Raw genomic sequence first — 23,995 nt, 5'->3', positions numbered from 1 at the left:
GACGTCACATCCAGCATGGCGGTCAAGGTGACTCCGTCAATATTTCTTCTCACATTTTGGTTTAAAAGGCGGTTAAAGCGGCTACGGGGTTTTGCGCTGCGGGACGCGGAGGACTTGTCGTGTGCGCGGCTTTAAGAGCGCCTCTGTGTAAAAAGGCAGCGGACTCCCCCGTGTGAATCTGTGCATCTTTACACAGGCGCATCTCTGCCGGCCTCGATCACTCTGCTGCTGTCATTTCTTTCCTTCTGCTGATTTTCTACATGTGACAGATGTGGGTGTTTTTTTTTTTTTTTTTTAGCAGCCTGAGGAATCGCAGCACGGTTTATTTCCACATGCAGGGCGCTGCTGTGGTTGTTAGAGTCGCCTCTGATCGATCCTGCGTTAAAATCAAAGCTAAACACTGAGGCTGAACTTCAGCTGTATTGATGGCAGAGTTGCCTGGCTGAAAACCCCAAACTATAGTCATGATGTTCTGCTTTTTCTTCACGGCCAATTCCTTGTGTGTTTTAGGTGCAAGCAACAAAAAGAGGAGACCCCCATGACTTGAAGGCTATTTTTCTGAAGGTAAGAGAAACTTTTGGACACAAAAAGCGCACAAATCCATACAGGGACTCTGTAAATAAAAGTCTACTAACATGTTATTTTCAGTGAGTAGTTTCTGTGGTGCCCACTGGGATACATAGTTCAGTAAAGGTCACACAAATGCTTTGACTAATTTTGGATCTGCTTAAACAGAGAATCTCCCTTCGCTTTGACTTTGCGTTGATCTTCAGCACGATTTTCTCATCATCCACCATCCACCTCGTAGGTTTGTTTGCACCCAACAATCTTGTTTGAGGAATAAACTTCTTCCTGATTTCATTCCAAGTCACCTGACAGACCCTGAACTTCTCACCACTCAGCTCATAACAGGGCTGCATAATGTGCGGTGCATATTCAGGTGGAAGAGTTAATTACTGGAAGCTCACTCTGCCTGCTTTATAATTTGATTAAGAACTACTTGAGGCCCACTGTGAGGGTGAATAGATACACAATCATGTGACGGAGAAATGTGGCAATAAATTGCTCGGAATTAATATTTTCACTTAAAACATTAATTCAGCAGAGTGCAGTGAATTGTAGCCCTGAAACCACTTGGCGTGGAGATCTCCTCCCACACTCCTGCTCCGTTCATCTCACGCTCTCTCTATCTGGGCTTGGCTCAGACCCATGAGTTTGGCCTTTCTGTTGCCAGTTCATGCGGCGCTTGTGTTTCCAGAGCTATCTCGGTTCCAATTTGAAACCCAACCCAGGCTCTAAAAATGACCGTGCATCTTAAAGCCTGAGGAGATCTCAGGTTCAGCACGGGCGTGCAGTGCATGCTTTGCTGTGGATAAATGGAGTAAAACACATTCGCAACACAATCAGAAGTTGATGCTGTTGATTTAATGTATTGTATTTTATGCATTCTATCAAATAAAATAAATGGGGAGATTTAAAATGAGTGAGCAGGAGTGCTATTTTAATATGAACTCGATGAACTTGAAGCACATTTTTGCTCACTGTGGGTTCATTTTTGACACCTCTATGGAAACAGAGCAACCGAGGCTAGAAGTATAGAAGTAGAGGGATGTTTTTTATAAAAAAAAAGTTAGTGCAGTATGACACTTTTATAATGCCATAAACCATTAAAAAATAAACCAAGTTGAACTTCCTTGACTATTAAAGCTAAAAAAATTAGAAAAAATCCTGGAATAAGCATGTACTACTACATTCTTCCTTCTATCTACAGTTGTTACCAATGCTGGAGCAAATATTGATCCCACTTACTGTAGATATTTTGCTTCTTACATTTGTAATTTTGTCTTCCATTACTTGTCTCCTTTGTTCTTTTTTTTAAAAAAAAAACAGGCTGCAGTTCAGCCTAAATGCCCCTAAATTTTTTTTGTCATGCCGCAGTTGAGTCGCTAATGGCTGCACAGAAAGAGTGTAGCTTTTTTAGTTTTAGACTGAGCCTAATCAGCACAAACAGTCTTTTTTTGTTGCGAATTTTAAAGTTTAGACATTGAAAAATCGCATCCCGATTTCAGCTTCAGTGTGGTTTAAGTCTTCTGATGTAACCACACGTCACGTATGATTAGTTCAAGGACCATCAGAGAGCTGAAAACCAAACATTTCTCTCTGTTTTACGGTTCTGGCGCCAATAAGCAGAAGAATTTTTTTTCAAAGACAACATTCCTTTGAAACCCACTGGCTGGTTTTGTTGGTTTTAAGGTTTAGATAATTGTTTTATTCATGTGGTGATTTTTCAGGCCCTGGATTCACTATGTTAACACTGCCTCCGCAAATGTTTGCTCAGTTTAATTTCTGAAGAAGGTGCCCAAGTAGCTCAACAGGTTGAGCTGGAGACCCATAAACAGGAGCTATTGTCCCTGATCTAACAGTCATGGATTCAAACCGACCCATGGCTGTTTGCATGTGCTTCCTCCACTCTTCTCCCCATGTTTCCTGTCTCTCTCCACTGTCCTCTATAATAAAGGCCCCAAAACAACTTTAACAATAACAAAATGTCTGCAAAATATACTGGATCACAATATTTATTCATTATGTGATATAAAATTACATATATATCCGTGAGGGTTGGGCACACTTGTGTGCACAAAAATAAAGAAATCGATCAATCAATATAGAATACATAAAGAACAACTTACCCTGATGTTTTCTAGTGATGGAGTTCCAGTTCAAGCCCCACACAGACAGAATGACTTTGAGTGGAGAAAGTGAAACAACACTAACTGTCCTCCAATATGACCCCGAGCAAAACCCTGAGCTCCCAAATGTTCCACTGCAACTTCCAGATTGAATAAGTGTGAACAGTATTTCCCCTGAAAAGGAACTCTCAGCAGTACTGCTCCTAAAATATAAACGGCAAAACATAGTAAAATATTGTTCCCCTAACATGAAACCGCTTTTAAAACTATTTATTAAATTTTATTACATTTATGGTCTGGAGAACATATTTATGACCGTGTAACACAAGGGTTTCCCAAACTTTTTAGCCCCTGACCTCCAAAATAACCATGTCAGAGATTCGTGATCCCACTTGTGGTTAAATTTAACGAGTATTTTTAATCTGTTTTTAAACAAAAATAAGTCTAAAATCTCCAATTTTCATGTTTTTAAGTTTTGTTGGATATCTGGTAATCATCTCAACCACTGGTGTAGGACACAGCTTGCTTCGTGCATCTATTATTTTGCTTTTTAATAGCTTCTCTGAGAATGAGATGCATGTGGTTGTGTGTAGCCTGAGGAGATGTACTGCTACTCTCCCCTAAATGAAAGTGAAAGGATGACAATGCTTTTGAAAGAGACTGATGCCTTTTCAGTACTGTCTGTCATTATGGGGGGCTCAGCAAAGCATTGTATAAATGTAAAATACTGTGTAGGGCCAGTAAACTGAGATTTCTAGTGCTTGTAGAGAAGGCAGAGCACAAACATCTTATTGTTACAAAGAAAAGAGATATCCACTGAAAGAGCTGCACGTGCCTCGCCTTTGTGTGCACACAATAGGATTTCTACCTTGCAGATGCTCAATCTAAAATCCACACGTCGCTCCACGTTTAACATCTATGCAACGTTTTACAGCTCTCTCTGCGTCTCCTTCGCAGTATGCCAGTGTGGTGGAGATGGAGAGCATTACATGACCCCCAGGGACTTTGTGCAGAGCTACCTGGGTCCTGCACACCACAGCCTCAACACAATCCCAAAACTGTGGAGCTGATAGCTGGAGTGGGCTGACACCACTAAAGATGGGTTAGTATCCACAAACATGCAATAAAGGTTGTTGTGAAGGTGTTTCAAACATGTACATTACTGATGACACCTTTCCCCCCTTATTTATGATGTGTAGCAACTGTTTTGAATTTAGATGCAAGTTTTGCTATATTTTTATCCCTGGGTGTTAGTTTTAATGACTTTTTGTGGTCTGAAATTGCCATCTTCGCCTCTCTTTGCATACTGACGTGATATTTTACTCATGCAGCTTGTCCTGAGAGCCGTGTAAGTTTCCAAGTAAAGCTGTAAATTGGCAGATTACAAGCTGCCAGCGCAGTCCTACAGTACACAAACAGGAATTAATACACAAAAAGGCTGTCAGTCTTAACTGACAGAGGCACAAAACAATGCTTTAATTAGCTTGCTATATGAGGGATATGTTGTGTTAAATGTGAATATGTAATTATGTCAGTAGTTTATCTGTTGATATATCCCTACACTTAAATCATAAAAGCAATCCTTGTACATTTATTACATCAATATTGTAACTATGACTTCTTAATCATCGTTCAGAATGAGCTAAAATGATTTATGGTTATTAATGCCAAGCAAATCTTGTACGCATTTCATCCGGTGTGCAGCATCATTTTGCATTCTTGTACCTGACTGTTTCAGTTAGTTTTAAATGTTTATTACATATTCTACAGGTTCACTGGAAGTAGTGCAGCAACAAACATAGCAGATGCAGAGACGGTTAATGATTGATCCAGGATGTTTTGCCCAGTAAAATAACCACTTTTATCAGTCAAATGGCCGAGCCATTGATAAGATAAGCCAAATTATCTGTGAAATATCCGATCATAGACGCTCAGACAGTAAACTCTTTAATTAATCTTTAATTAAATGTACATCAACAGTAAGATTTCCAAAATAACTTGCAACAAATTCACCTCAGGGTCCTTAGATGTTTTTTTGTGAAGTACATTGGGGACATCTTGTCAGTGTTGGCTTAAAAGTTGAGCTTTAAAGTTCATTGTAATTTACCATTATGAATAATATATATAGCCACTTTATATACTGTGACAATCTAATGCAATCCAAAGCTGGGGATGTAACGGGTAAAAAATATTACATTTAAAGTGTCCCTAATATTGATGTTGTTAATAATACAGATGAAGTAGATGTTTTTGAAAATGTCAATAAGTTTATTGCAGAATGTGTTGCTGTTATTGGATTGCATTAGATTTTTTTCTGTTGCAGTTAATAAAGTGGACAGTAGAGGAGAAATTAGCACAAAAAAAAAGTGCAAATTTGACATCAGCAGTCTGTTATGAATCGAAAGCTCCGAAGGGCCTCTAAATGCACCTTGAGGTGAAATAATTTCATTAACTGCGTTTCCACAGTCAAGAATGGACTTTGAAGCTCGGCTAAATATACTACTACTTTTCCTTGCTTGACATCAGGTCAGTGTCCTTATCAGTAAGTACTTAATGGGTTTGTTTCTCTGTCAATCCAGCTGGCAGGAGAGATTGTGATGTTAATTGCAGCTTTCTGTAACTTTGTCAAAGATACTTGCACCTTTTGTTTCAGAGAGCACTTTCTTTCTTGTCCAAACAGATTGATCTCTTTCCAGGAGTTTCTGGCCTTTGAATCAGTACTATGTGCCCCGGATGCCATGTTCATAGTTGCCTTTCAGTTGTTTGACAAGACTGGCACAGGGAACATCTCATTTGGTATGTACATGGTAGTTAACGTCAGCACACTGGTGTGGGGGTGTACTTCGTGCTCAGCTACAGGAGGCTACGCTTAATGTTACGCACATAGAGCATAATTTAAACAGCAAAACAGTATAATAACTTAAGATACTGACTCCATGTAGGCGTGTCATAAGGTGCTTAATTGTTTTGTCGTTGTTTTAATGGAAAAGTATTGAAACAGTGATGATTAAAAGTAGTAAAACTGAATGTAAGAGGGGATTCAAGGTGCATTTGAATCCAGCATTAAACAGTGTGGAAGTGCTGTTCTTACTAAAGCATGTGCAGTCGATAAATGCAGTAGTAGGCATGTTTTTTTGGGTTTACTATAGGGTTCCACAGCAGTGTGGCTTGTTCAGGTCTCATCTCAGGGCAGGACCACATCAAGCTGTGTGGAACATCACATTATACCCAGCTCCATCTGACACAAAGAGAAATGAATCCAGTGAGTCATAAATCAAGACAGTCTGACAAAGAAGTGGCTGCTGTGCTCTTTTCTGTGCAATGGGCCTCCATAAAGGAAAATTTCCTAGGAGAACTCGCAACCCTGAAAATAGTAAAAAAAAGGAGTGAGGGGCTGTCAAACAGCCTCTATAGCTTCCAAATTGAGTTTTTCCTTTAACGAGGTTCTCTATGAATGCAGTGAGCATGCGAGATGGACGTTACAACTGCATCTTGCATGTTTTTTTCTTCCGTGGTTTATTATCGCTCACTCGTGTCTCGCTCTTCCAGAAAATGTACGAGACATCTTCAGCCAGACGACAGTTCATCACCAACATTCCCTTCAACTGGGACGTGAGTTCATCAGGCTACACTTTGGCCACGAAAGAAACAAGAACCTCAGCTACACAAGTTCACTCAGTTTCTGCAGGTAAAGACTTTTATCTCTGAGGGTTTTTTTTCCGGAGCTGATGAGGTGCATGATAAACACGAACTAAGTGTCTCAGTCATCCAGTTTTTGTGGACTAAAGGAATATTATTTAGAAGGAATATGTTTTTTTGCTTTAATACAAAGAGTCAGATGAGAAGATGCTGCTGTTGTATCTGTAGTAAATATTAAACCACCACCTCGGTTTCACATGAAAACAGCCAGACTGACTCTGTCCAAAATTAAAAAATCCAGCTACCAGCTCCTCTAGAGCTAACAAAATAATATTATTTCCAGAAACTGAGTAAAAATGACACCTTGAAGTCTCATAGCAATTTATATTGCATATGATTTACATGGTGGCTGCACAGTGGGGTTGTGCTTAGCACTTTTGCCTTGCAGCAAGAACATCCCTGGTTCAAATCCCGGGTGGGCCTGGGATCTTTCTGCATGGAGTTTGCATGTTCTCCCTGGGTTTTCTCCGGGTACTCCGGCTTCCTCCCACAGTCCAAAATATGCTGAGGTTAATTGATTACTCTAAATTGCCCGTAGGTGTGAGTGTGAGTGTGATTGTGTGTCTGTATATGTAGCCCTGTGACAGACTGGTGACCTGTCCAGGGTGTTCCCTGCCTTCGCCTGAGTCAGCTGGGATAGGCCCCAGCACCCCCCGCGACCCTAGTGAGGATAAAGCGGTGTATAGAGAATGGATGGATGGATGGATTTACATGGTGCCAGGCCAGGAAACAGTCAAGGATCTAATCTAAACTGCAAGTTTTTATATTGTACAAACTGAAGTGGCAGCTTACGACTTAGTGAATTGAAGTGGGGATTGACCGAGTTTCTTTTGTAATCTTAAGAAATCAAACATTGAAATGTAAATAACACTGCAACGATTAATCAATGAATCAATTAGTTGTCATCTATTAAATTAATCAGCAACTACGTTATAACCTTATAATCAATTTCATCCATCCTTCCATCCTCTTTCCACCGCTTTATCCTCACTAGGGTCGCGGGGGGTGCTGGAGCCTGGACAGGCAGGGGACACCCTGGACAGGTTGCCAGTCTGTCGCAGGGCTACATATACAGACAAACAGTCACACTCACATTCACTCCTACGGGCAATTTAGAATAGTCAATTAACCTCAGCATATTTTTGGACTGTGGGAGGAAGCCGGAGTACCCGGAGAAAACCCACGCATGCACAGGGAGAACATGCAAACTCCATGCAGAAAGATCCCAGGCCGGGATTTGAACCGGGAATCTTCTTGCTGCAAGGCGAAAGTGCTAAGCACTACGCCATTGTGCAGCCCATAATCAATTTCAGTAATTTTTTAAAGAAAAAGTGTAAAAAATTCTCTAGGTACAGGATCAAAATTTGAATCTTTTCTGGGCTTTTTGTTTGTTTGTTTGCTCCTGTATGATCATGAACCAATATTTGAGGGGCTGAGGATGTTATCTTGGACTTTGGGAAACATTAATCAACATTTTTATGTTTTCTAGAGTCAAAAACTTGTTGCTTAAACAAGAAAATAATAAACAGATTAATTGACAGTGAAACTGATCATTAGTTGCAGCTGTAGCATTTTTCAGAGTTTAAATTAATTTCTGCAAAAGCAGACACTTAACATGGTTTGGTACAGAAATGCAGCACGATATGCTGTAAAACAGTGTGCATCAATAAATGCAGAACTATTCTTCGTGTGGTGAAGCAGTTTTATGCAGCTGAGGGACAAATGGAAACGTGACATAAACCGAACTACATGTCGTACGTGATCTCTTAACATAATTGAAAGAGAGGCAAGTGGGGAGTTGCATCATTTTGGTGGCATTTTGCGGTGGCCTAGTGTGCCGTTAATATTGTTGTTTTGCTTTACTGGTCATCGCCTGTACCTCGCTGAGACTTCTGTGCCGTGAAAGCAGCAGTACGATGGATGAACCTGGTTTGGAGTCGAAGGCTGTGGTCTGAAGTAGAAGCTGGGTGGTCCGAGAGTTATGCAGGCTGCGCTCCGTCTCCACTTCAGTGTGGGATCCCTCAGAGCACTTTGTGGTTTATCATACTTGACTAGAGCTTCCCACCGCTACACCAAAGACCCTTGTGTGTGCAGGGTTTCATTTACATCTATCATTATTATTATCTTGTTTTTCTGTCATGTCCAAGAACATTCAATTTCTACAGAGTCTTACTTAAAAACGAGCAAGTACAAGTTTGTGTGTAGATCTGATTGTTTGTTATTTGAAGTCTTGAGTGCCGACATGGTGGGGTAAAGTGTGTTTGTGAGGTGACGACGAAGTATCATCCGTTGTTTTCGACAATATAATCAGCAAACATTGTGAGAATTAATCTTCTGCAACAATCCACTGATTAGGTTATCAGAACCAGAGTGTGAGGATGAAGAAACGGCTCAGTATTGCAGTGGCGTTGGGCCACAATCCTCCGGTTATATACGATGAGCTTTGACAGCAGACGTTGACCCGGGGTCGTCCTCCCCCTGCATCCCCTTCTGATTGCATGGTTGTCATATTGAATCATCAGACACACCTGCCGACCATCTCACCAGCCGCTCGGCTCTGGGATCAGACTCCTTGGGACATGGTTTCCATTAGTCTCCGGAGAGACAGTGGTGATTACAAAAGCCAGTCTCTGACACTGTCAGATCTGATGACTCTCACATCTGTCTAACACTGATATCGTTGTACTTTCTTCCTGCAAAGTTCCATTTCACCGCTGACTCGTAATGTGATGCTCCTTGTTCCTCTTTGCTTTTTTTTTACCAGCTAACAGCTTGACCTCCTCTGTCTGTGTCTCTGTTGTGTTGCTGCAGGAGCTGCAGTTAGAGCACGCTCGCCAGGCGTTTGCGCAAAAAGACAAGAACAAAAGTGGCACCATCACTGCCTTGGACTTCAGCGACATCATGGCCACCATCAGACACCACATGCTGACTCCATTTGTTGAGGAGAATCTGGTTTCAGTGAGTTGTACAAAAAAAATCCTACACTGGTCGTTAAATTTTTAAAACAGGGGCATGAGAGTCTACTGTTAGCTCAGACATCCATGTTAGTAATTTATATTTCAAACAACTGCAGGCACTTAGCAGGTAGAGAAGAATTCAGAGGAACCTAATATGACCCATGTGTAGTCTTCTTATCCTGAAGGAATGACAGACTTTGGATCTTTCCGTAGGCTGCAGGAGGCAGCACCTCCCACATGGTGAGCTTCTCCTACTTCAATGCCTTCAATGCCCTCCTCAACAACATGGAGCTGGTTCGCAAGATTTACAGCACCCTGGCCGGCACGCACAGAGACACTCTTGTTACCAAAGGTACTCGCGAGCGTCTCCTGAAATAATCGTGTGCATTTTCTACATGAAATGAAATGCAGCTGTTCGATCATATTGTGACTTTCTTGACAGAGTGGTGTGAGTGAACACACAGGGAACATTTACTGTAGCACTAAATTATGAAGGTAAATGAACATTTTTAATCTGGTAATCAGATCACCCCCCCCCCCCCCCCCCCCCCCTACATGTATACCTGAGTAACTGATAGTCGTACCGTCAGTCGCATTTGCTCCTAATTGTGTTTTCCATTGAGATGCAGACTTTAGACTTCCTCTTCATGACTTTCCTCCTTGTAGAAACAGACTTTGGGCAAATAGTATTTGCAAATAATTATTGTTATTTGGTCCCAAACATATCAAATATCATTAAGATAAAAGAAAACACTCACATGTCAGCTGTCAGTCACAGGAAAGCATATCATTGCAGTTCTCAAGATCAGCGAGGGAGGCTTCTAACCAGAGGTTGCAATCCTTGAATCTGACAGGAACCTCTTTGTGGGGGAAGTGAATAACTAACTCTTTTCCCTCCTTCAACAACTACCATTAGGTTTCCTTTTAGAAAGACCACCTGATGGCAATGGAGCTTCTCAGCGGGCAGCAGTAAAGAACTGAATATAGAGCACATATAAAAGAGTGATGCAGGGTGCTGCAGAGAGAATGCATGTTCAGTTAGCGCTGCTCCGGCAGAAGGAGGTAAAGCACAATACAGAATTGGTCTTGAATATTTTCCTGTAACCTCTCTAAATGTCCTGTTCAGCAGCAAACGTCTATACTAAAACAATAACACCGAAATGGACAATCAACAGTATTTGCAAATACTATGTAACACAAGCCTACTGTAGAAAATACCTGACGTGTTTAATCTCTCAGCCTCCTTTTGTTTGACTGTAGAATGTTGAAGTTTTTAAATGTCTGAAATTCTGTTTGTTTGACTGTTTTATCTCCTTTCTTTGTTGAATCATAGAGGAGTTTGTTCATGCTGCAAATAAGTTTGGTCAGATCACTCCCATGGAGATTGACATCCTGTACCAGCTGGTCGGTCTCCACTCCCACTCTGGGTAAGAACCTGAATTGTAGATCAGTGTATTGATCATTGAACATTTTTTTCAAGCTGAGCAATAACAAAAATTTACTTGTACATGCAGAGAAAAGCTTAAAAAAGCTGCTAAAAAAGACCTTTCTATATCGATAGTTTCAGTCATTCACAGGTTTATGTTGACTGTCATTGAAAAAAGCACCAAAATGAGTTGAAATAAGATGACCTGCTATTTTATTATCATATTTTTCTGCTGTGTTTGTGTGTATAAATTGTGAAATAATATTTAACACCCCTGAATTGATCTATAATCAAGCTAAAGTGAGGCATCCTTACACATTTAAAAAAACAGCACAGTCAGTTAGGCTGCAAATAGCTTTTACTTCCATTGTTGATTAACTATTGATTAGTTTCTCGCTTAATCAATTAGTTTCCTGTTTTATAAAATATCTAAAACTGGTGAAAAATGTCAGTTTGTGTTTTCTGAAGCCTTGAACATTCAGTTTCTTGCTATTGAGGATCTAGGAAATTTTCACATTCAGAGAATTTAGATTTGTCTTTCTTAAAAATGCTACTGAAACCAACTAATCGATTAGTCGAGTAGTTGGCAATTAATTTAATAATTGACATCAAATTGATTAACTGATTAATCACAGCAGCTGTTCAGACAATAGACAACATAGTACAAAGTTCTGAAGCCTCCAGTCATCCCATAAAACCTTGAAAACTAAAGATAAACTTTGCTTTTGTATCATCTGTGCAATGTTGCTATCTGTTCATCCGTGTGAACAAATCCTAATAATAATATGAGTGGTTGTCACTTGAGATTTCTCCGTTTCTATAGGTGCCAGTTTCATTTTTCATGTAGCTTGGGTTCCTGGCAGCATAATGCTTTATTGGGTCAACAAAGTCAGACGTAAAGCTTCATTTTATGTAGAAAAAGATAGGATACATGTGGGCGATGCATATAAAATGAGCTAATATCAACACGGACTCCACCGGCTTACTTGACTTTACTTTTTCATAATACAGTGGGTACGGAAAGTATTCAGACCCCTTGAAATTTTTCACTCTCTGTGTCATTGCAGCCATTTGCCAAAATCAAAAAAGTTCATTTTATTTCTCATTAATGTACACTCAGCACCCCATCTTGACAGAAAAAAATAGAAATGTAGAAATTTTTACTAATTTATTAAAAAAGAAAAACTGAAATATCACATGGTCATAAGTATTCAGACCCTTTGCAGTGACATTCATATTTAACGCATATGCTGTCCATTTCTTCTGATCCTCCTCGAGATGGTTCTGCTTCTTTATTGCAGTCCAGCTGTGTTTAATTAAACTGATTGGACTTGATCAGGAAAGGCACACACCTGTCTATATAAGACCTTACAGCTCACAGTGCATGTCAGAGCCACTGTATGTTGCAGTTACTGAGGTTAGTTCGACTGCTAGTCCTCAAATTTATACAAAACTGTTTCATTTTTGTAGATTCCACCATGAATGGAATAGGTATGTTGCAGGACCCTTTATTGGCTGTAAAGATGAAGTTACTGCTTGTTCACTTTAACAACGGTGGCTCCACTGTCTGATTTACAAGCCAAACATAAAACATGGATGCAGACTTTATGATGCGTCAGGCCAGCGGGGAATATTTTGCTCTCAAACATTTAGTAACAAAACACTTTCATTTACTTGTTGGGCCACTGGCACGCATCCAGCTTTGTTTGTCTGTTGTTTATATAAACCCAAATTAAAGTTACAGTAACTTGGAGTTATATGGCAGTAAAAGGTCTGTGGAAAATCTTACATCACTGGCTGCCGCTCAAAGTAGACGCAGGGCTTTTTCCTGGCCTGACTCCTTCCCTCCCTCCCCTGCTGCTGTGTGTTAAGGCGGCTGAACCACGCAGACATCGAGAGGATAGCCCCGCTGGAGGAAGGAGCCATGCCATACCACCTAGCAGACGCCCATAGACAGGTAGCCTGAGTGACTCCTCTAATACACCTCACATCCTCCTGCCTTTCATCAAAGCCTTTTCCTCTTCTCCCGCGGCTTCCTTCTCAGAGAGGAGCGGGGAAAAAAGCGAGAATGTTCAGGCACTGAATTAGCGGAGTGCCCATGTTTTTCTTCCCTTGTGAAGTGCATTTCTTAAACTCCCAGATAAAAGTACACCAATTATAGTCATAGAAGAGGAATGGATTGTTGCGTTGCGCCTCTCTGTGAAAGGCTCTCCCTATTTTATTCACCCGAGCTGCACGTACACATCAGCTGCAATCACACATCTGAGACGCTAATAAGAGGCTTTTATCAGTGTGGGGCTTGAGAAGTTTTAGGTGCCTTTAGCAAAGTCCGCTAATGGCAGGAGGGGAGTGGGAGTCGAGGTGGGTGTGGGAGGACAAAATAGTTCCTGCCTCCACTGGGTAGCTCCGTATCGGGGCTGTGGTCAGAGCTTTCTGGCCACTCGCGCTCCTGGGACTCGTGCTCAGAGGTCTGGAATTTGATTCCTTTGGGGGGGATGCTGCAATTCTCAGGCCTGCCCTTTAGTGGAAGTAGGCTAATTGTTTGAACCCTTTGATCAAGACCTCGATGTTGTTAGCATGCAACCCTCGCTGGAAGCATCTGGGAAGAGGAAAAGGGCGATCTGCTCGACTCAGCTTCTCATGTGGTGTGGGAGACGTTAGTCACTGACCTGCACACACACATAGCTGGACGGATCTCACTCGGGCTGTGTAATATTCATGTAGATTCTTATCGGTACATGGAAAAGGCTTGTGGGGCTAATCTGTTCCCCTGCACCGCTGTGAAAACAAAAGGGTCTCTGCTTTCAACATCAAACACCAATCCAGAGATCTAGCAGATAGGAGAGAAATTACACTTTGTTGTATAAATAAGAGGACCTTCAGCTTGTAGCCCGCCACATGTAGCATGTGTGCTGGGCTCCAGGTTCACACAGTCATTTACTGTACCCAGAGCTAGTCTGTCTGTGACATTTAATACTGTCTGGTGATGAATCAGACGTTACATGACAAGTCCACATTCCATCTCCTTCCACCATTGTTGGGTGCTCCGCAGCATTTTCCTTTCCACAATGTATCTGGTTCACTATAGTTTAATAGCCGGCCGGTTCATGGTTAGTGTTCTGATCTCCTGTCTTTCCCCAGATTCATTTGACCGCCGGTGTCTTTTTCTCCCATACAGCACGCTCACGAAACGTCTCGGTCCGTCTGGCTCCAGGCTGCAGAGTCTGCCTACAGGTTTACTCTGGGCTCAATCGCTGGAGGTGAGTGACATGTCTGCTGCAGAGCCCCCGGCCCGCCTGAGGGGTAACCTTAGCCGGCTGACTGGCGCGCTGAGGCCCCGGGGCCGGCCATTGTGCTGCGAGGAGAAGGGCTGTGATGTGAGGCCCCGGCATTGTGCTGCCGTGCCACCGGTGGCTCCAGGCTGTCGTTGGAGTCGGAGCTTTGGAATGACACAAATCTTCCGGAACCGCACTCTGTGGAATCTCCCTCTCTAATTACACTGGAGGGAACTGATACAAGGAACCTCTGACATAACTGCCCCACAGATAGGAGCACACTCTGACTCTGTGTGTCCGTCTCCCCAAACACGCAAAGATTTATCAGCCGTCATTCAGCAGCGGCCAATTCAGGCCTGGTCAGAGAAAGAGATACATATCATGAGACGTACGGTGAAACTGTCGTGTCTTTGTGGCGATAATGAGCCGGTTCTCACCCTCTGTGCTGACCGAGCTGTTTGCATGTTTGAGGAGAGTCATTACAGCAGCGTTTGATGTCAGACAAGACATGGCAAGTAGAGCTGATAGCAGGGGTGTAGTTCAGCGTTGCTTCTCCAAAACAGGCTCCATAGAAGCCACCAGACTTCCTAATAACAGTCTGTTTTAAGTTTACACACAGCCACACCTCATTAAACATCATCATCAAACATAGCTGCAGCCTTATTGTTGTACATCTCAGTTGTAGAGGGCATTAACAGATGGATTAGTGGGACATGAGGACTTAAATTAATTAGTTAATTGACCAGCTGATCAACAGAAAGGGTATTTAATTGGATTAAAAGCGGAAATTTTTACTATGATTGATAATTCCAGTCATTTTTTTTAGAAGAAAGACCAAATATTTGCTAATTTTAGCTTTTAAAGCCTGAATTTCTTCATTAAACATAACTGCAAATTCATTGTCTTTCAATTTTAGACTGTTAGTTGAACAAAACCATGAACTTAAAGATGCCATCTTGTGCCTTGTTGCAGCCTTAAAGCTCAGCAGTGTCAAAGAAAGCTATAAAATGTGCATTTACATTATGTGTAACGTGTTGCTCACATGTCAAAATCTATCTTTTTGGCAGAAAAACAGAGGAATGATTTCATTCATTGACAAACTGTGTGTTTCTGTAGCCACCGGTGCCACGGCTGTGTACCCCATCGACCTGGTGAAGACACGCATGCAGAACCAGCGCTCCACAGGCTCCTTCGTAGGAGAGCTGATGTACAAGAACAGCTTCGACTGCGCAAAGAAGGTGCTCCGCTATGAGGGCTTCTTTGGATTTTACAGAGGTAATCCTTTGCAGGTTTTATAGTAGGTAAAAAGGACTTGTGCATGGCCGACATGTGCACAACAAACCGTCTGATGGGAAAGCATCAGGATTTGCCTGTGTACAAATATCAGGAACATGGTTTGCTAATTGATACCAGAAACCTTTGCCCTCCCTGTTGAGCAGTGAATAAAGCAGCACCCAGGGGTCACGTTTTCATTATCTCAGTACCTGGGAGAGTTCCCTGAGGAAAATGACCAGCAGTATTCATGTAGCAGCAGTGTCTGATCTGCCTCTGCCCGAGTGCTGATAATGGTGCTGAAGGCTTGTGATATACAACACTTCTACCCTCAGGCTCTTCATATGAAGGAAGTCAAGACTGCCATCTACTGCTACCTCCACCACTGCAGCGCTTTGTTGCTCTGATCCGCTTCCCTCTGCCCCCCCATTCCTCCTCTCTTGCACATGATAAGAGGGTGATTGACTCAGAGACAGACACGCTCGGCTGTTTTCTGGCTGCATACCAGCAGCAGTCACTCAGCAGCTCCTTCAGAAGTTTATCTGGCTTGATGAAGGACAGACGGTGAAACAGTATGGCAGTTATCGCCACTGTAGCACCCAGCCTCCCCCCCCTCGATCTTGTCCATGACCACACAGCTCTCTCTGTTCCCCGCCAACAGTGGGATCAAGCCTCAACAATGCTGATCCCATGCGCGGCAGCAGTGTCATATTTTTTGGACTTTTGTTCACGTTCAATGGGACCTTTGTGTTCTGGTGCATCAGATGTATCAGCCACCATCTGTAAATATTTATGGGTTTGTTTTACGCACACAAGAACCCTGCAGCTTATATTGTTCTAGCTGTCAGTGGATGTATTCATTCAGCCAAGATAAAAATGTGCATTCATTTCCAGCCAGACTTTGTCTCTCCCTGTCAGGTATTCTAATGGTATCTATGAATAATATTTTGCAGGTCTCCTCCCGCAGCTCATTGGCGTTGCCCCGGAGAAAGCTATCAAACTCACGGCAAGTCATTCCACTGTGTAGCTTAGAGTGCTCAAAAAGTTGCTCTCAGCGATTCACTGTGAATGAGAAACATGCAGGAAAGGCACACTTCACAATCAAAATGCGACTGCAACCACAAGTTAACATTAATGCCCTGCTATCAAGATTGGGATTGTGTCTCATCTGAATTTTCCTTGATGTCTTCTTCCCTGTTTTTCTTTTCCAGATGAATGATTTTGTCAGAGACAAGTTCACCAGACAAGATGACACCATCCCTCTTCCTGCAGAGATTCTGGCTGGTGGATGTGTAAGCGTTACTCTAGCGATCCTTTCAGTTCAGTCTGCACACAAAACCAAGTGAAGGAACACCTCAAAGATAAGCATGATTTTAGGTGATTAGCGTGAGGAAATATTAGACATTATTTTGTACATTGGGTTATGTTGGGTTCATTGCATAAGAAGGTAAATTACATGGAGGCTTTTTAGATGTGAGGCGTTCTGCCAAAAACGCATTCTTCAGTCCACACATGCTGCTGTTTGCATGCAGAGCTCGATATTTATGTATTTAACAGGCAAGAAACGGTGATTTTATGCCACAACATATGAGGTATTCAAGTATTTATAGAGCAAGCAGCATAAATATACTCTGTTTCAACCTCCTTCATTGATAATGACACCAATTTAAAATGTACATATTAGGTATTTTAAGATAATTAGACTTCAAGTATCAAACAACAGCAAAGTACAGAATACCAGTAGAGCATATGCACACGCAAGTGGTATAGTTTATATGTTATATAAGTGGTACATATTAGGTAAGTAGCATTTTTCTGTTGCGTATTTTATAACAATACAAATGTTATTTGTGAAGCAGCGTTCACTACATTACCAGCCAGCAGGAAGCTATATCACAACATTAGCTAACATTACCTACAAAGTCTCATGCTGGTATAAAGAAAATGTCTTACCTGATGGGCATAGAACATTTTAAGAATATTTGTCATTTCAAATAATGTTTCTTTAAGGTTAACTTAAACATTTTAACTGCAACATACAGAGAATGCTTTGACAATGTCGTCACAGCTACAGATTACGTGACAACACAAACCAAAATATTTTAAAAAGTGATGATGATGAGATGTTTTTACACAAAACATTACATTAACAAAGTAGAACAAATTGGTTGTGATAGTCTATGAATGTTTTTGGGGATGTTGTTGAAGCAGCACATGATCATGATCTTCTGTCAAACATTCCCAAAATGTTACATGATGAGGACGTTCTCAACGTGACATTCAGACAACATTTTAAGAATCTTGGGACTTAATTGTCCAACAGTGTTATCACCAAACATTTTTAGAGCATTTTTAGAGAACAGGGGCCCTACCTTTAGGAAGAATGAAAGAAAGAGCTTTCTCAGAACATTTTAAGACCATAAAACGTATCTGGCATATTCCACTGTGAAATGTAGAGGTGTGGAAACAAAATAAAGAACAAGTCGAGTACTTGATGTAGTTCTACAATCAGCTGATTATAGAAGCAAAATACATCCAGAAGTTTTATGTGCATGTTGCTGATTGATCTAAAAACAGCTGCAAGAGAAACAGGTGATCTGAAGTAGCTTAGATCACCAGCATCCTTGTGAATTGTACATTTTAGATTTTTAATGAATTACTTTAATTTTAATAATTTACTGAGAACTTTCGTTTAATTTAGATCTCATTTCACTTCATTTATTAGTGCATTTTAATCAGTGACAATGAGACATTTATTAGGTGAATGTAAGTCAAGTTGTCAGCCTGAAACACTAAGGTTCACTGTAGATCCTGAGTCCTCTTAAAGAGGAACCACGTCTAGTGTTTTGTTGTTAATCCTGGCTCATTTGCACTAACATTTAGTGAACTACAGATATAATTCCTTCACTCTGCCTCTCTGTTGGCTGTACTGAAATGAAACAGACGGGCCGTGGAGCCGAGGCTGCAGGTTGGACTCAGAGGATCGGGGTCTGCGGGGTCGTGACCCCTGTCAGGGTGTAATTGGAGGAAGAGGCCCTGGAGGGTCCTGGACGAAGCGGGGTCTAGCTCAGTGTGATTGAGTTTGACAACGCCGTATATACCTGAGGCGTGCGCGCTGTGCAGGTCCTCACTCAGGACAACAAGGATGTTTCTGCTATGCACTGCTAAGAATATTTCGCATCTTTGGGCTTCCCTAATTCATTCTGAAGCGTCCTGCATCCTCATGTTGCTTCATGAGCCCTTAAAGTCTGGTTAATCTGATAACTTGTTAAATTATCGCTTCCACCAGAGGAGAGAACTGAAGAAGATAAAAGAGAAGGGACGAGTGCATCAATCTTCAGAGCAGCGGATATTCCCCCTCCACTCTGAAAATGACTAAATGTGCCAGAGCTTTTTTTAGACCTTTGCTCGGATGTTTACAGATAAGACCCCTGCCCTGAATGTCATCAGCAGCCATCCTGGGGCCTGATTAGATTCGGGGAGGGTGATAAATGTGCCTGAGTCAGAGGGTGCAGCGCCTTTAGGGCATCGCTCTCCTGGACCCCGAGCCGTCCGGGTGATTCAGCGCTCTCCCCTGGGAGTAGGGGGTGAATTGGGGAAGTGTGCAGGGTGAGGCCGGGCTGGGCCGCTCACCCTGCCACAGGAGGTGCCTCAGGGGAGGCGAGGGGGCAGAGGGCTGGTGCCAGGGTCAGAGCCTCCCAACCATGAGCCGGGACTTCTCCTGCTCCATCGTGACCCCGGTTGTTCTTCTATCAATGCCTGCCTTCTCCTCCTCCTCCTGTCAAGGCCACTCTCTGACAATATTGGATCAGAATGAGGGAAAAAATAGTATCTTTTGTGCTGAAGTTTACTGAGATAATTTAAAAATTCCTGTGAGGAAGAAATGCTTACACATCATTACCATTTGCACCCAGAGTTCACCCCTCAGATGTGTACCCTCATTTACCACAGAAAATCCACTTAGGAAGCTCCGTCTCTGCATACTAACTGCTCATCAGCCGCTTGTTTTTTCTCCTCGTTGCCTCCTGCAGGCTGGAGCTTCCCAGGTGATTTTCACCAATCCTCTGGAGATCGTTAAGATCCGTCTGCAGGTGGCTGGAGAGATCACTACGGGCCCCAGGGTCAGTGCCCTGAATGTTGTCAGAGACCTGGGCTTCTTTGGCCTCTACAAGGTAGGTCAGCACCTCTGCAGCACCATGACGTCTGCAGCAGCAACCTCTGCTCACTGTCATACAAGGGCAGTGAAAGGCGCTCGATGTTTCTGAGATACAGAACCAACAGCGTTTATTGTTCACTTTAGTGTTTGTACTTGTAAGTTTCTGTATCTTTTAAGAGGTTGTGCTGAAATGAACAGCTTGCCAGTTGTTTTCTTGATTAATAATCAATTGTTTTATTAATAAAAAGCAAAAAAAAGGATTAAAAAAGCCCAAAATTGATGTCTTAAAATGTCTTTTGTCAGACCAACAGCCCGAAGTCCAAAGAAAATCAATTGGGTATATCATGAAAAAGAACAGTAGCAACGTCTTGCAATTAAAAAAGTGAAACTGGAAATTTTGAATTCTTTCTTGCTCAAACAATTGATCAATTATCTTAAATTGATTGCAGTTAATAAACTGACTCACTGATGACATTCTTTCAGCAGCATTGGCAACAATAACACAGTTTAACTGTACTCAGTGTAGTAGCAAATAGAAGTCCTCAATGCAAATATATACATAAATAACAAATGCTGGTATAAATCATATTTATATATAGTTATTATTAAAGAACCAGCAACAATAAAGGACTTTTTTAATGTTGCAACTGGTAAATCTGGAGCTAATCTGGGCCATTATTTATTTATGTTTTTGTATCAACTAAGTACCTCTAGCTGTTGAGTAAATATAATGGATTAATAGAGCAAAATGCAGGAATAAAGCCACATAAAATAAGAGTACTTGAGTTAAGAGTATATATGCAAATGTGCTTTGCTTTCTGCTTCTGTTTATTAACACATGAATGTATTTGGTTCCTGTAACGACGCACAGATGCAACACTACTGTATCTGAAGCAACAGTTGTATGTGTACATAGACATAATGGAGATCAGAGGCAGAGATTTTGAAGATCAAACATTGCTTTGCTGACTGTTTGCAATTTTCCAAAACAGTGTTAAACATGCAAACGGAACCGCGGCCAACAACCAACAGCAAATTAGCGAGGGATTACGTGTTGCTACTGCTCCTTTCCAGATCCTTGTGGCTTCACTTACAGCTCGAGTCGTGTGTTCATACTCCATATTTTAATGAGTGGCAGACAGAGTGTGGCTTGTTAAAAAAAAAAGAAAAAAGAAAAAGCTGACTTCCTCTCGGTAGAAGAAGCCAGCACACGGAGGTCCATAAAGTGTGTGTGTGTGATGGATTTCTCTCTGGAGGCCCAGTGCTGCAGCTCTGCCCGGGGCTCTTTGGCTCCATCATCAGCACTAAAGCCCCCTGTAGGTTGAATAAATCAGCTCCTCGGCCACTTAATCCCCAACACAAACCTGCTCAAACGCTGCTCATTTATCAGTCCTGTAGGGATGCGTGTGTTTCTGACATGATCTTTGTTTTTCTTTCAGGGAGCCAAAGCTTGCTTCCTGCGTGACATCCCCTTCTCGGCCATCTACTTCCCTGTTTATGCCCACACTAAGGAGAGGCTGGCAGATGAGGACGGACAGCTGGGGGCAGTGCAGCTGCTCACCGCTGGAGCTATTGCAGGTAACAAACATCTGGAAGGCTGAGTGGGTCTGGACGTCCAAATAGCACCATGTTGTGCGTTTGTGCATTCCATGCTCCAAAAATGTGTTTTGGTTCCCTCCCTGTTTGTGCTTTCTCCATCCATTCAGTCTCAATAGCCTGACACTATATGCAGCATTTTTGTCCTATTGCACCGTGAAGGTATAGCCATTTCAAGCCCTGCGTGACACTGTGGCGAGGATATCAGAATGTGACACCATCTGTGCATAGTGAAAGCGCTTCATTATGTGTTTTGTGAAAAACAAGGTGTGCCGGCCGCTTCGCTGGTGACCCCTGCCGATGTCATCAAGACCAGGCTCCAGGTGGCGGCTCGAGCAGGCCAGACGACATACAATGGAGTCATCGACTGTTTCAGGAAGATCCTCAAGGAGGAAGGTTTCAGGGCATTTTGGAAAGGAGCAGGAGGTACTGAACACAAACCCACACACAGGCGTTGTCCTAAAAGTTTCTCAAAAACGTTCATCATGTCATCTTATTAATCTAGAAGTCTTGAGTTCTTGTGTTCAGACATAAAGTGAACAGATAAATGTTGATTACCTTGACCAGAACCGTCAAGGTAATCAACATTTATCTATTCACTTTATGTCTGAACAAAAGAACTCAAAACTACTGTCCTAAAAGTGCTTTACTGACTGTAAATATTCCGAACTGGACCACAGAAATATCAATCCAAACAACTTAGACTTTAAACTTTCTTCCATCAGCTCGTGTCTTCAGATCGTCGCCACAGTTTGGTGTCACCCTGGTGACCTATGAGCTGCTACAGAGATGGTTCTACGTAGACTTTGGAGGACAGTAAGTGCTTCAACCATGTTCTTAACAAGAATAAACCCCTCATTAGCCTCATGAAGTGCATCTCCGCTAACTTCACTCTCTCCTCAGTCGTCCTGCTGGCTCTGAGCCCACTCCCAAACCCACGATTGAGGACTTGCCCTCTGTGACTGCAGACCACATGGGCGGCTACCGTCTGGCTGCTGCAACCTTTGCTGGCGTGGAGAGAAAGTTTGGTCTGCACCTGCCAAAGTTCAAGCCTTCCGGAGAGGCAACAATCAAACCAGCGGCGTCCAAAACGGAGCCTCAAGCCTCATAAACCGTCATGAGGGCTGCATGCTGTTCCAGTCCTCATGTTTCCTCCAAAAATGGTTTTACTGATCCACTGCTGTTTCAATTCGGTGCATCTGAGCGGTTGTCTTACTTAAAATGCTGCATGAGTATGGCTTTGTTGAATTTTCTTTGCATTGCTTGCACAATTTTACTGTACATATTGTACTTCTCTACAGAGGGACATTATGGCATCGCAAAAAGGATTGTTACTGCGTTTTTCTGGTGTGCAATAGCTTCGGTGTGCATGTGTCGGTTACATTTAAGAGACACGAGGATGTACAGATATTTTCAAAGTATTTATTTTGAAATCATGACCAGGGACTTGGGAAATAATTTAAATGTATTTATTGTATTTTATTGAAATAAATCATTCAAACTGTTTCTACTGTGAAAAGTACATTCTCAGTTTTGACACCAAGTTTTGAGGAAACAATCCGTTGAGATCCCAGCGACATACATGTGCAGTTACAGCATACATGATCATTCTCATGCTTAGGCATTGGGGGATATTCCACCGATCTCAGGTCTGACCTAAGCTGCACTGATTAATTAGAAACAAGTGCAGTATAAAAGGAAGTAGAAAGACTTTGACTGCTTCACTATTTTACAAACAAGTGAATGTGAACGTGATCAAATGTAAAGCAACAGATGTCAACATGGGCTACAGCTATGAGATAATTACATTCCTGGATGTTTACAGATGTGATTGCCTTACTACAACTTTGGTGGAAACAGAACAGCTCTGCCTGGTCGTCGTCAACGCGTGGAAGGGAGAACTGATGCGACTGTGACAAAATTAAGGCTCTTTTTAATCATGCTGTAAATAAAGACAGGTAAGGATTTTACAATCAAGATTAAAACTAAACTTTAAGGCATCTGGCAGAAGAAAGGATGACTTTTGTGAGTATGGCTTTAATGTTAGTGTCTGAGGTTGATAGCCCTGTCGCTTGTTACCCCGAGGAAGACTGGTGACGGTCCAGCTAACTGAGAAGGCAGTTGTCTAAAGAAGAGTGTTGGAAATCAAAATGATGTCCGTACTTCTTTCCGGTAAAAACATCCATCTTTTCCTCTGATCGTGTTGTCGTCACACCGTTTCCTTCTATCAAAACATGATATTAACAAGCGCACAACTGGTCCCTTAAACGCTGCGTCCGTGGCGATTGACTCATGCAGCCAGACGCTGAGCTGCCAGCTCCTCTGCATCATCCCTGTTCTCATTGATCTCCGCCAGCGTGCGGACAAATCGGGTCCACTCGTCGTTCCGTGGAACCGCAATTTGCTGCGAGGGAGGGGCACAACGGATGCAAATTACAAACGTGGGCTTCTGCTGCGGCAAAACATCACAGGTAATAACGGACTGAAACCACACAGAACGGTGTTAGGAAATGGCAAAATCTCATTAAGGTGGCAGCGCCGTGCAATTAATTGCTCATCGGGTAAGTAAATGTTATAGCAGGTGAGAGGCTGAATCATGTCTGCAGTCACACACGAGCGATTATTATTTTAAAACATACAATCAGAAGGTTGAATGTGAAAAGCTGAGTTATGTTTACTCACCTCTCCAACGTCGTACACAAGAACTCGTCCATCAGAGTCTCCCACGGCGATTTCTTTGCCAGAATGAGCCCATCTGACCCTGTTGAGGGCTGGGTTACCGTCTACAGTGACGCTGGCAGTGGGGACCTAAAATAACACCAGCGTAGAAAAACAATCAGTGAGTGAAAACAAGCTCTGCAACATCCAAACATGGAATTATGCAATTAATACACTGCAAAACAAGAAAAGAAAAAAACACTTAT

General features: G+C 42.2%; 2 protein-coding genes across 5 annotated transcripts in view; one reads left to right on the top strand and one right to left on the bottom strand.

Moving 5' to 3' along the window:
• On the top strand, positions 1 to 22,577 carry LOC110964470 (electrogenic aspartate/glutamate antiporter SLC25A12, mitochondrial). Its single transcript, XM_022213220.2, is given in 22 exon segments — positions 1 to 27; positions 511 to 564; positions 3,648 to 3,660; positions 3,663 to 3,722; positions 3,725 to 3,771; positions 3,773 to 3,792; positions 5,371 to 5,486; positions 6,240 to 6,356; positions 6,359 to 6,378; positions 9,201 to 9,347; positions 9,560 to 9,698; positions 10,680 to 10,773; positions 12,645 to 12,729; positions 13,951 to 14,032; positions 15,164 to 15,322; positions 16,273 to 16,325; positions 16,531 to 16,611; positions 19,351 to 19,491; positions 20,915 to 21,053; positions 21,339 to 21,497; positions 21,797 to 21,887; positions 21,975 to 22,577. Coding segments are annotated over 22 exon segments (2,037 nt in total). The 5' UTR covers positions 1 to 15; the 3' UTR covers positions 22,183 to 22,577.
• Positions 22,527 to 23,995, bottom strand: part of dync1i2a (dynein, cytoplasmic 1, intermediate chain 2a) — a 20,524-nt gene continuing 19,055 nt past the window's right edge. For all 4 annotated transcript variants that reach the window (XM_022213223.2, XM_022213225.2, XM_022213226.2 and 1 more), the window contains 2 exons: positions 23,754 to 23,879; positions 22,527 to 23,475 (listed from right to left, as the gene is read on the bottom strand). In XM_022213223.2, the coding sequence (XP_022068915.1) occupies positions 23,362 to 23,475; positions 23,754 to 23,879 (240 nt within the window). In that variant the 3' untranslated portion in view covers positions 22,527 to 23,361. The remainder of the gene's footprint in view (positions 23,476 to 23,753; positions 23,880 to 23,995) is intronic.

Source organism: Acanthochromis polyacanthus, chromosome 14 (assembly GCF_021347895.1).
Source record: "Acanthochromis polyacanthus isolate Apoly-LR-REF ecotype Palm Island chromosome 14, KAUST_Apoly_ChrSc, whole genome shotgun sequence".
Lineage (NCBI taxonomy): Eukaryota > Metazoa > Chordata > Actinopteri > Pomacentridae > Acanthochromis > Acanthochromis polyacanthus.
This window is presented reverse-complemented; position numbering and strand designations above follow the sequence as displayed.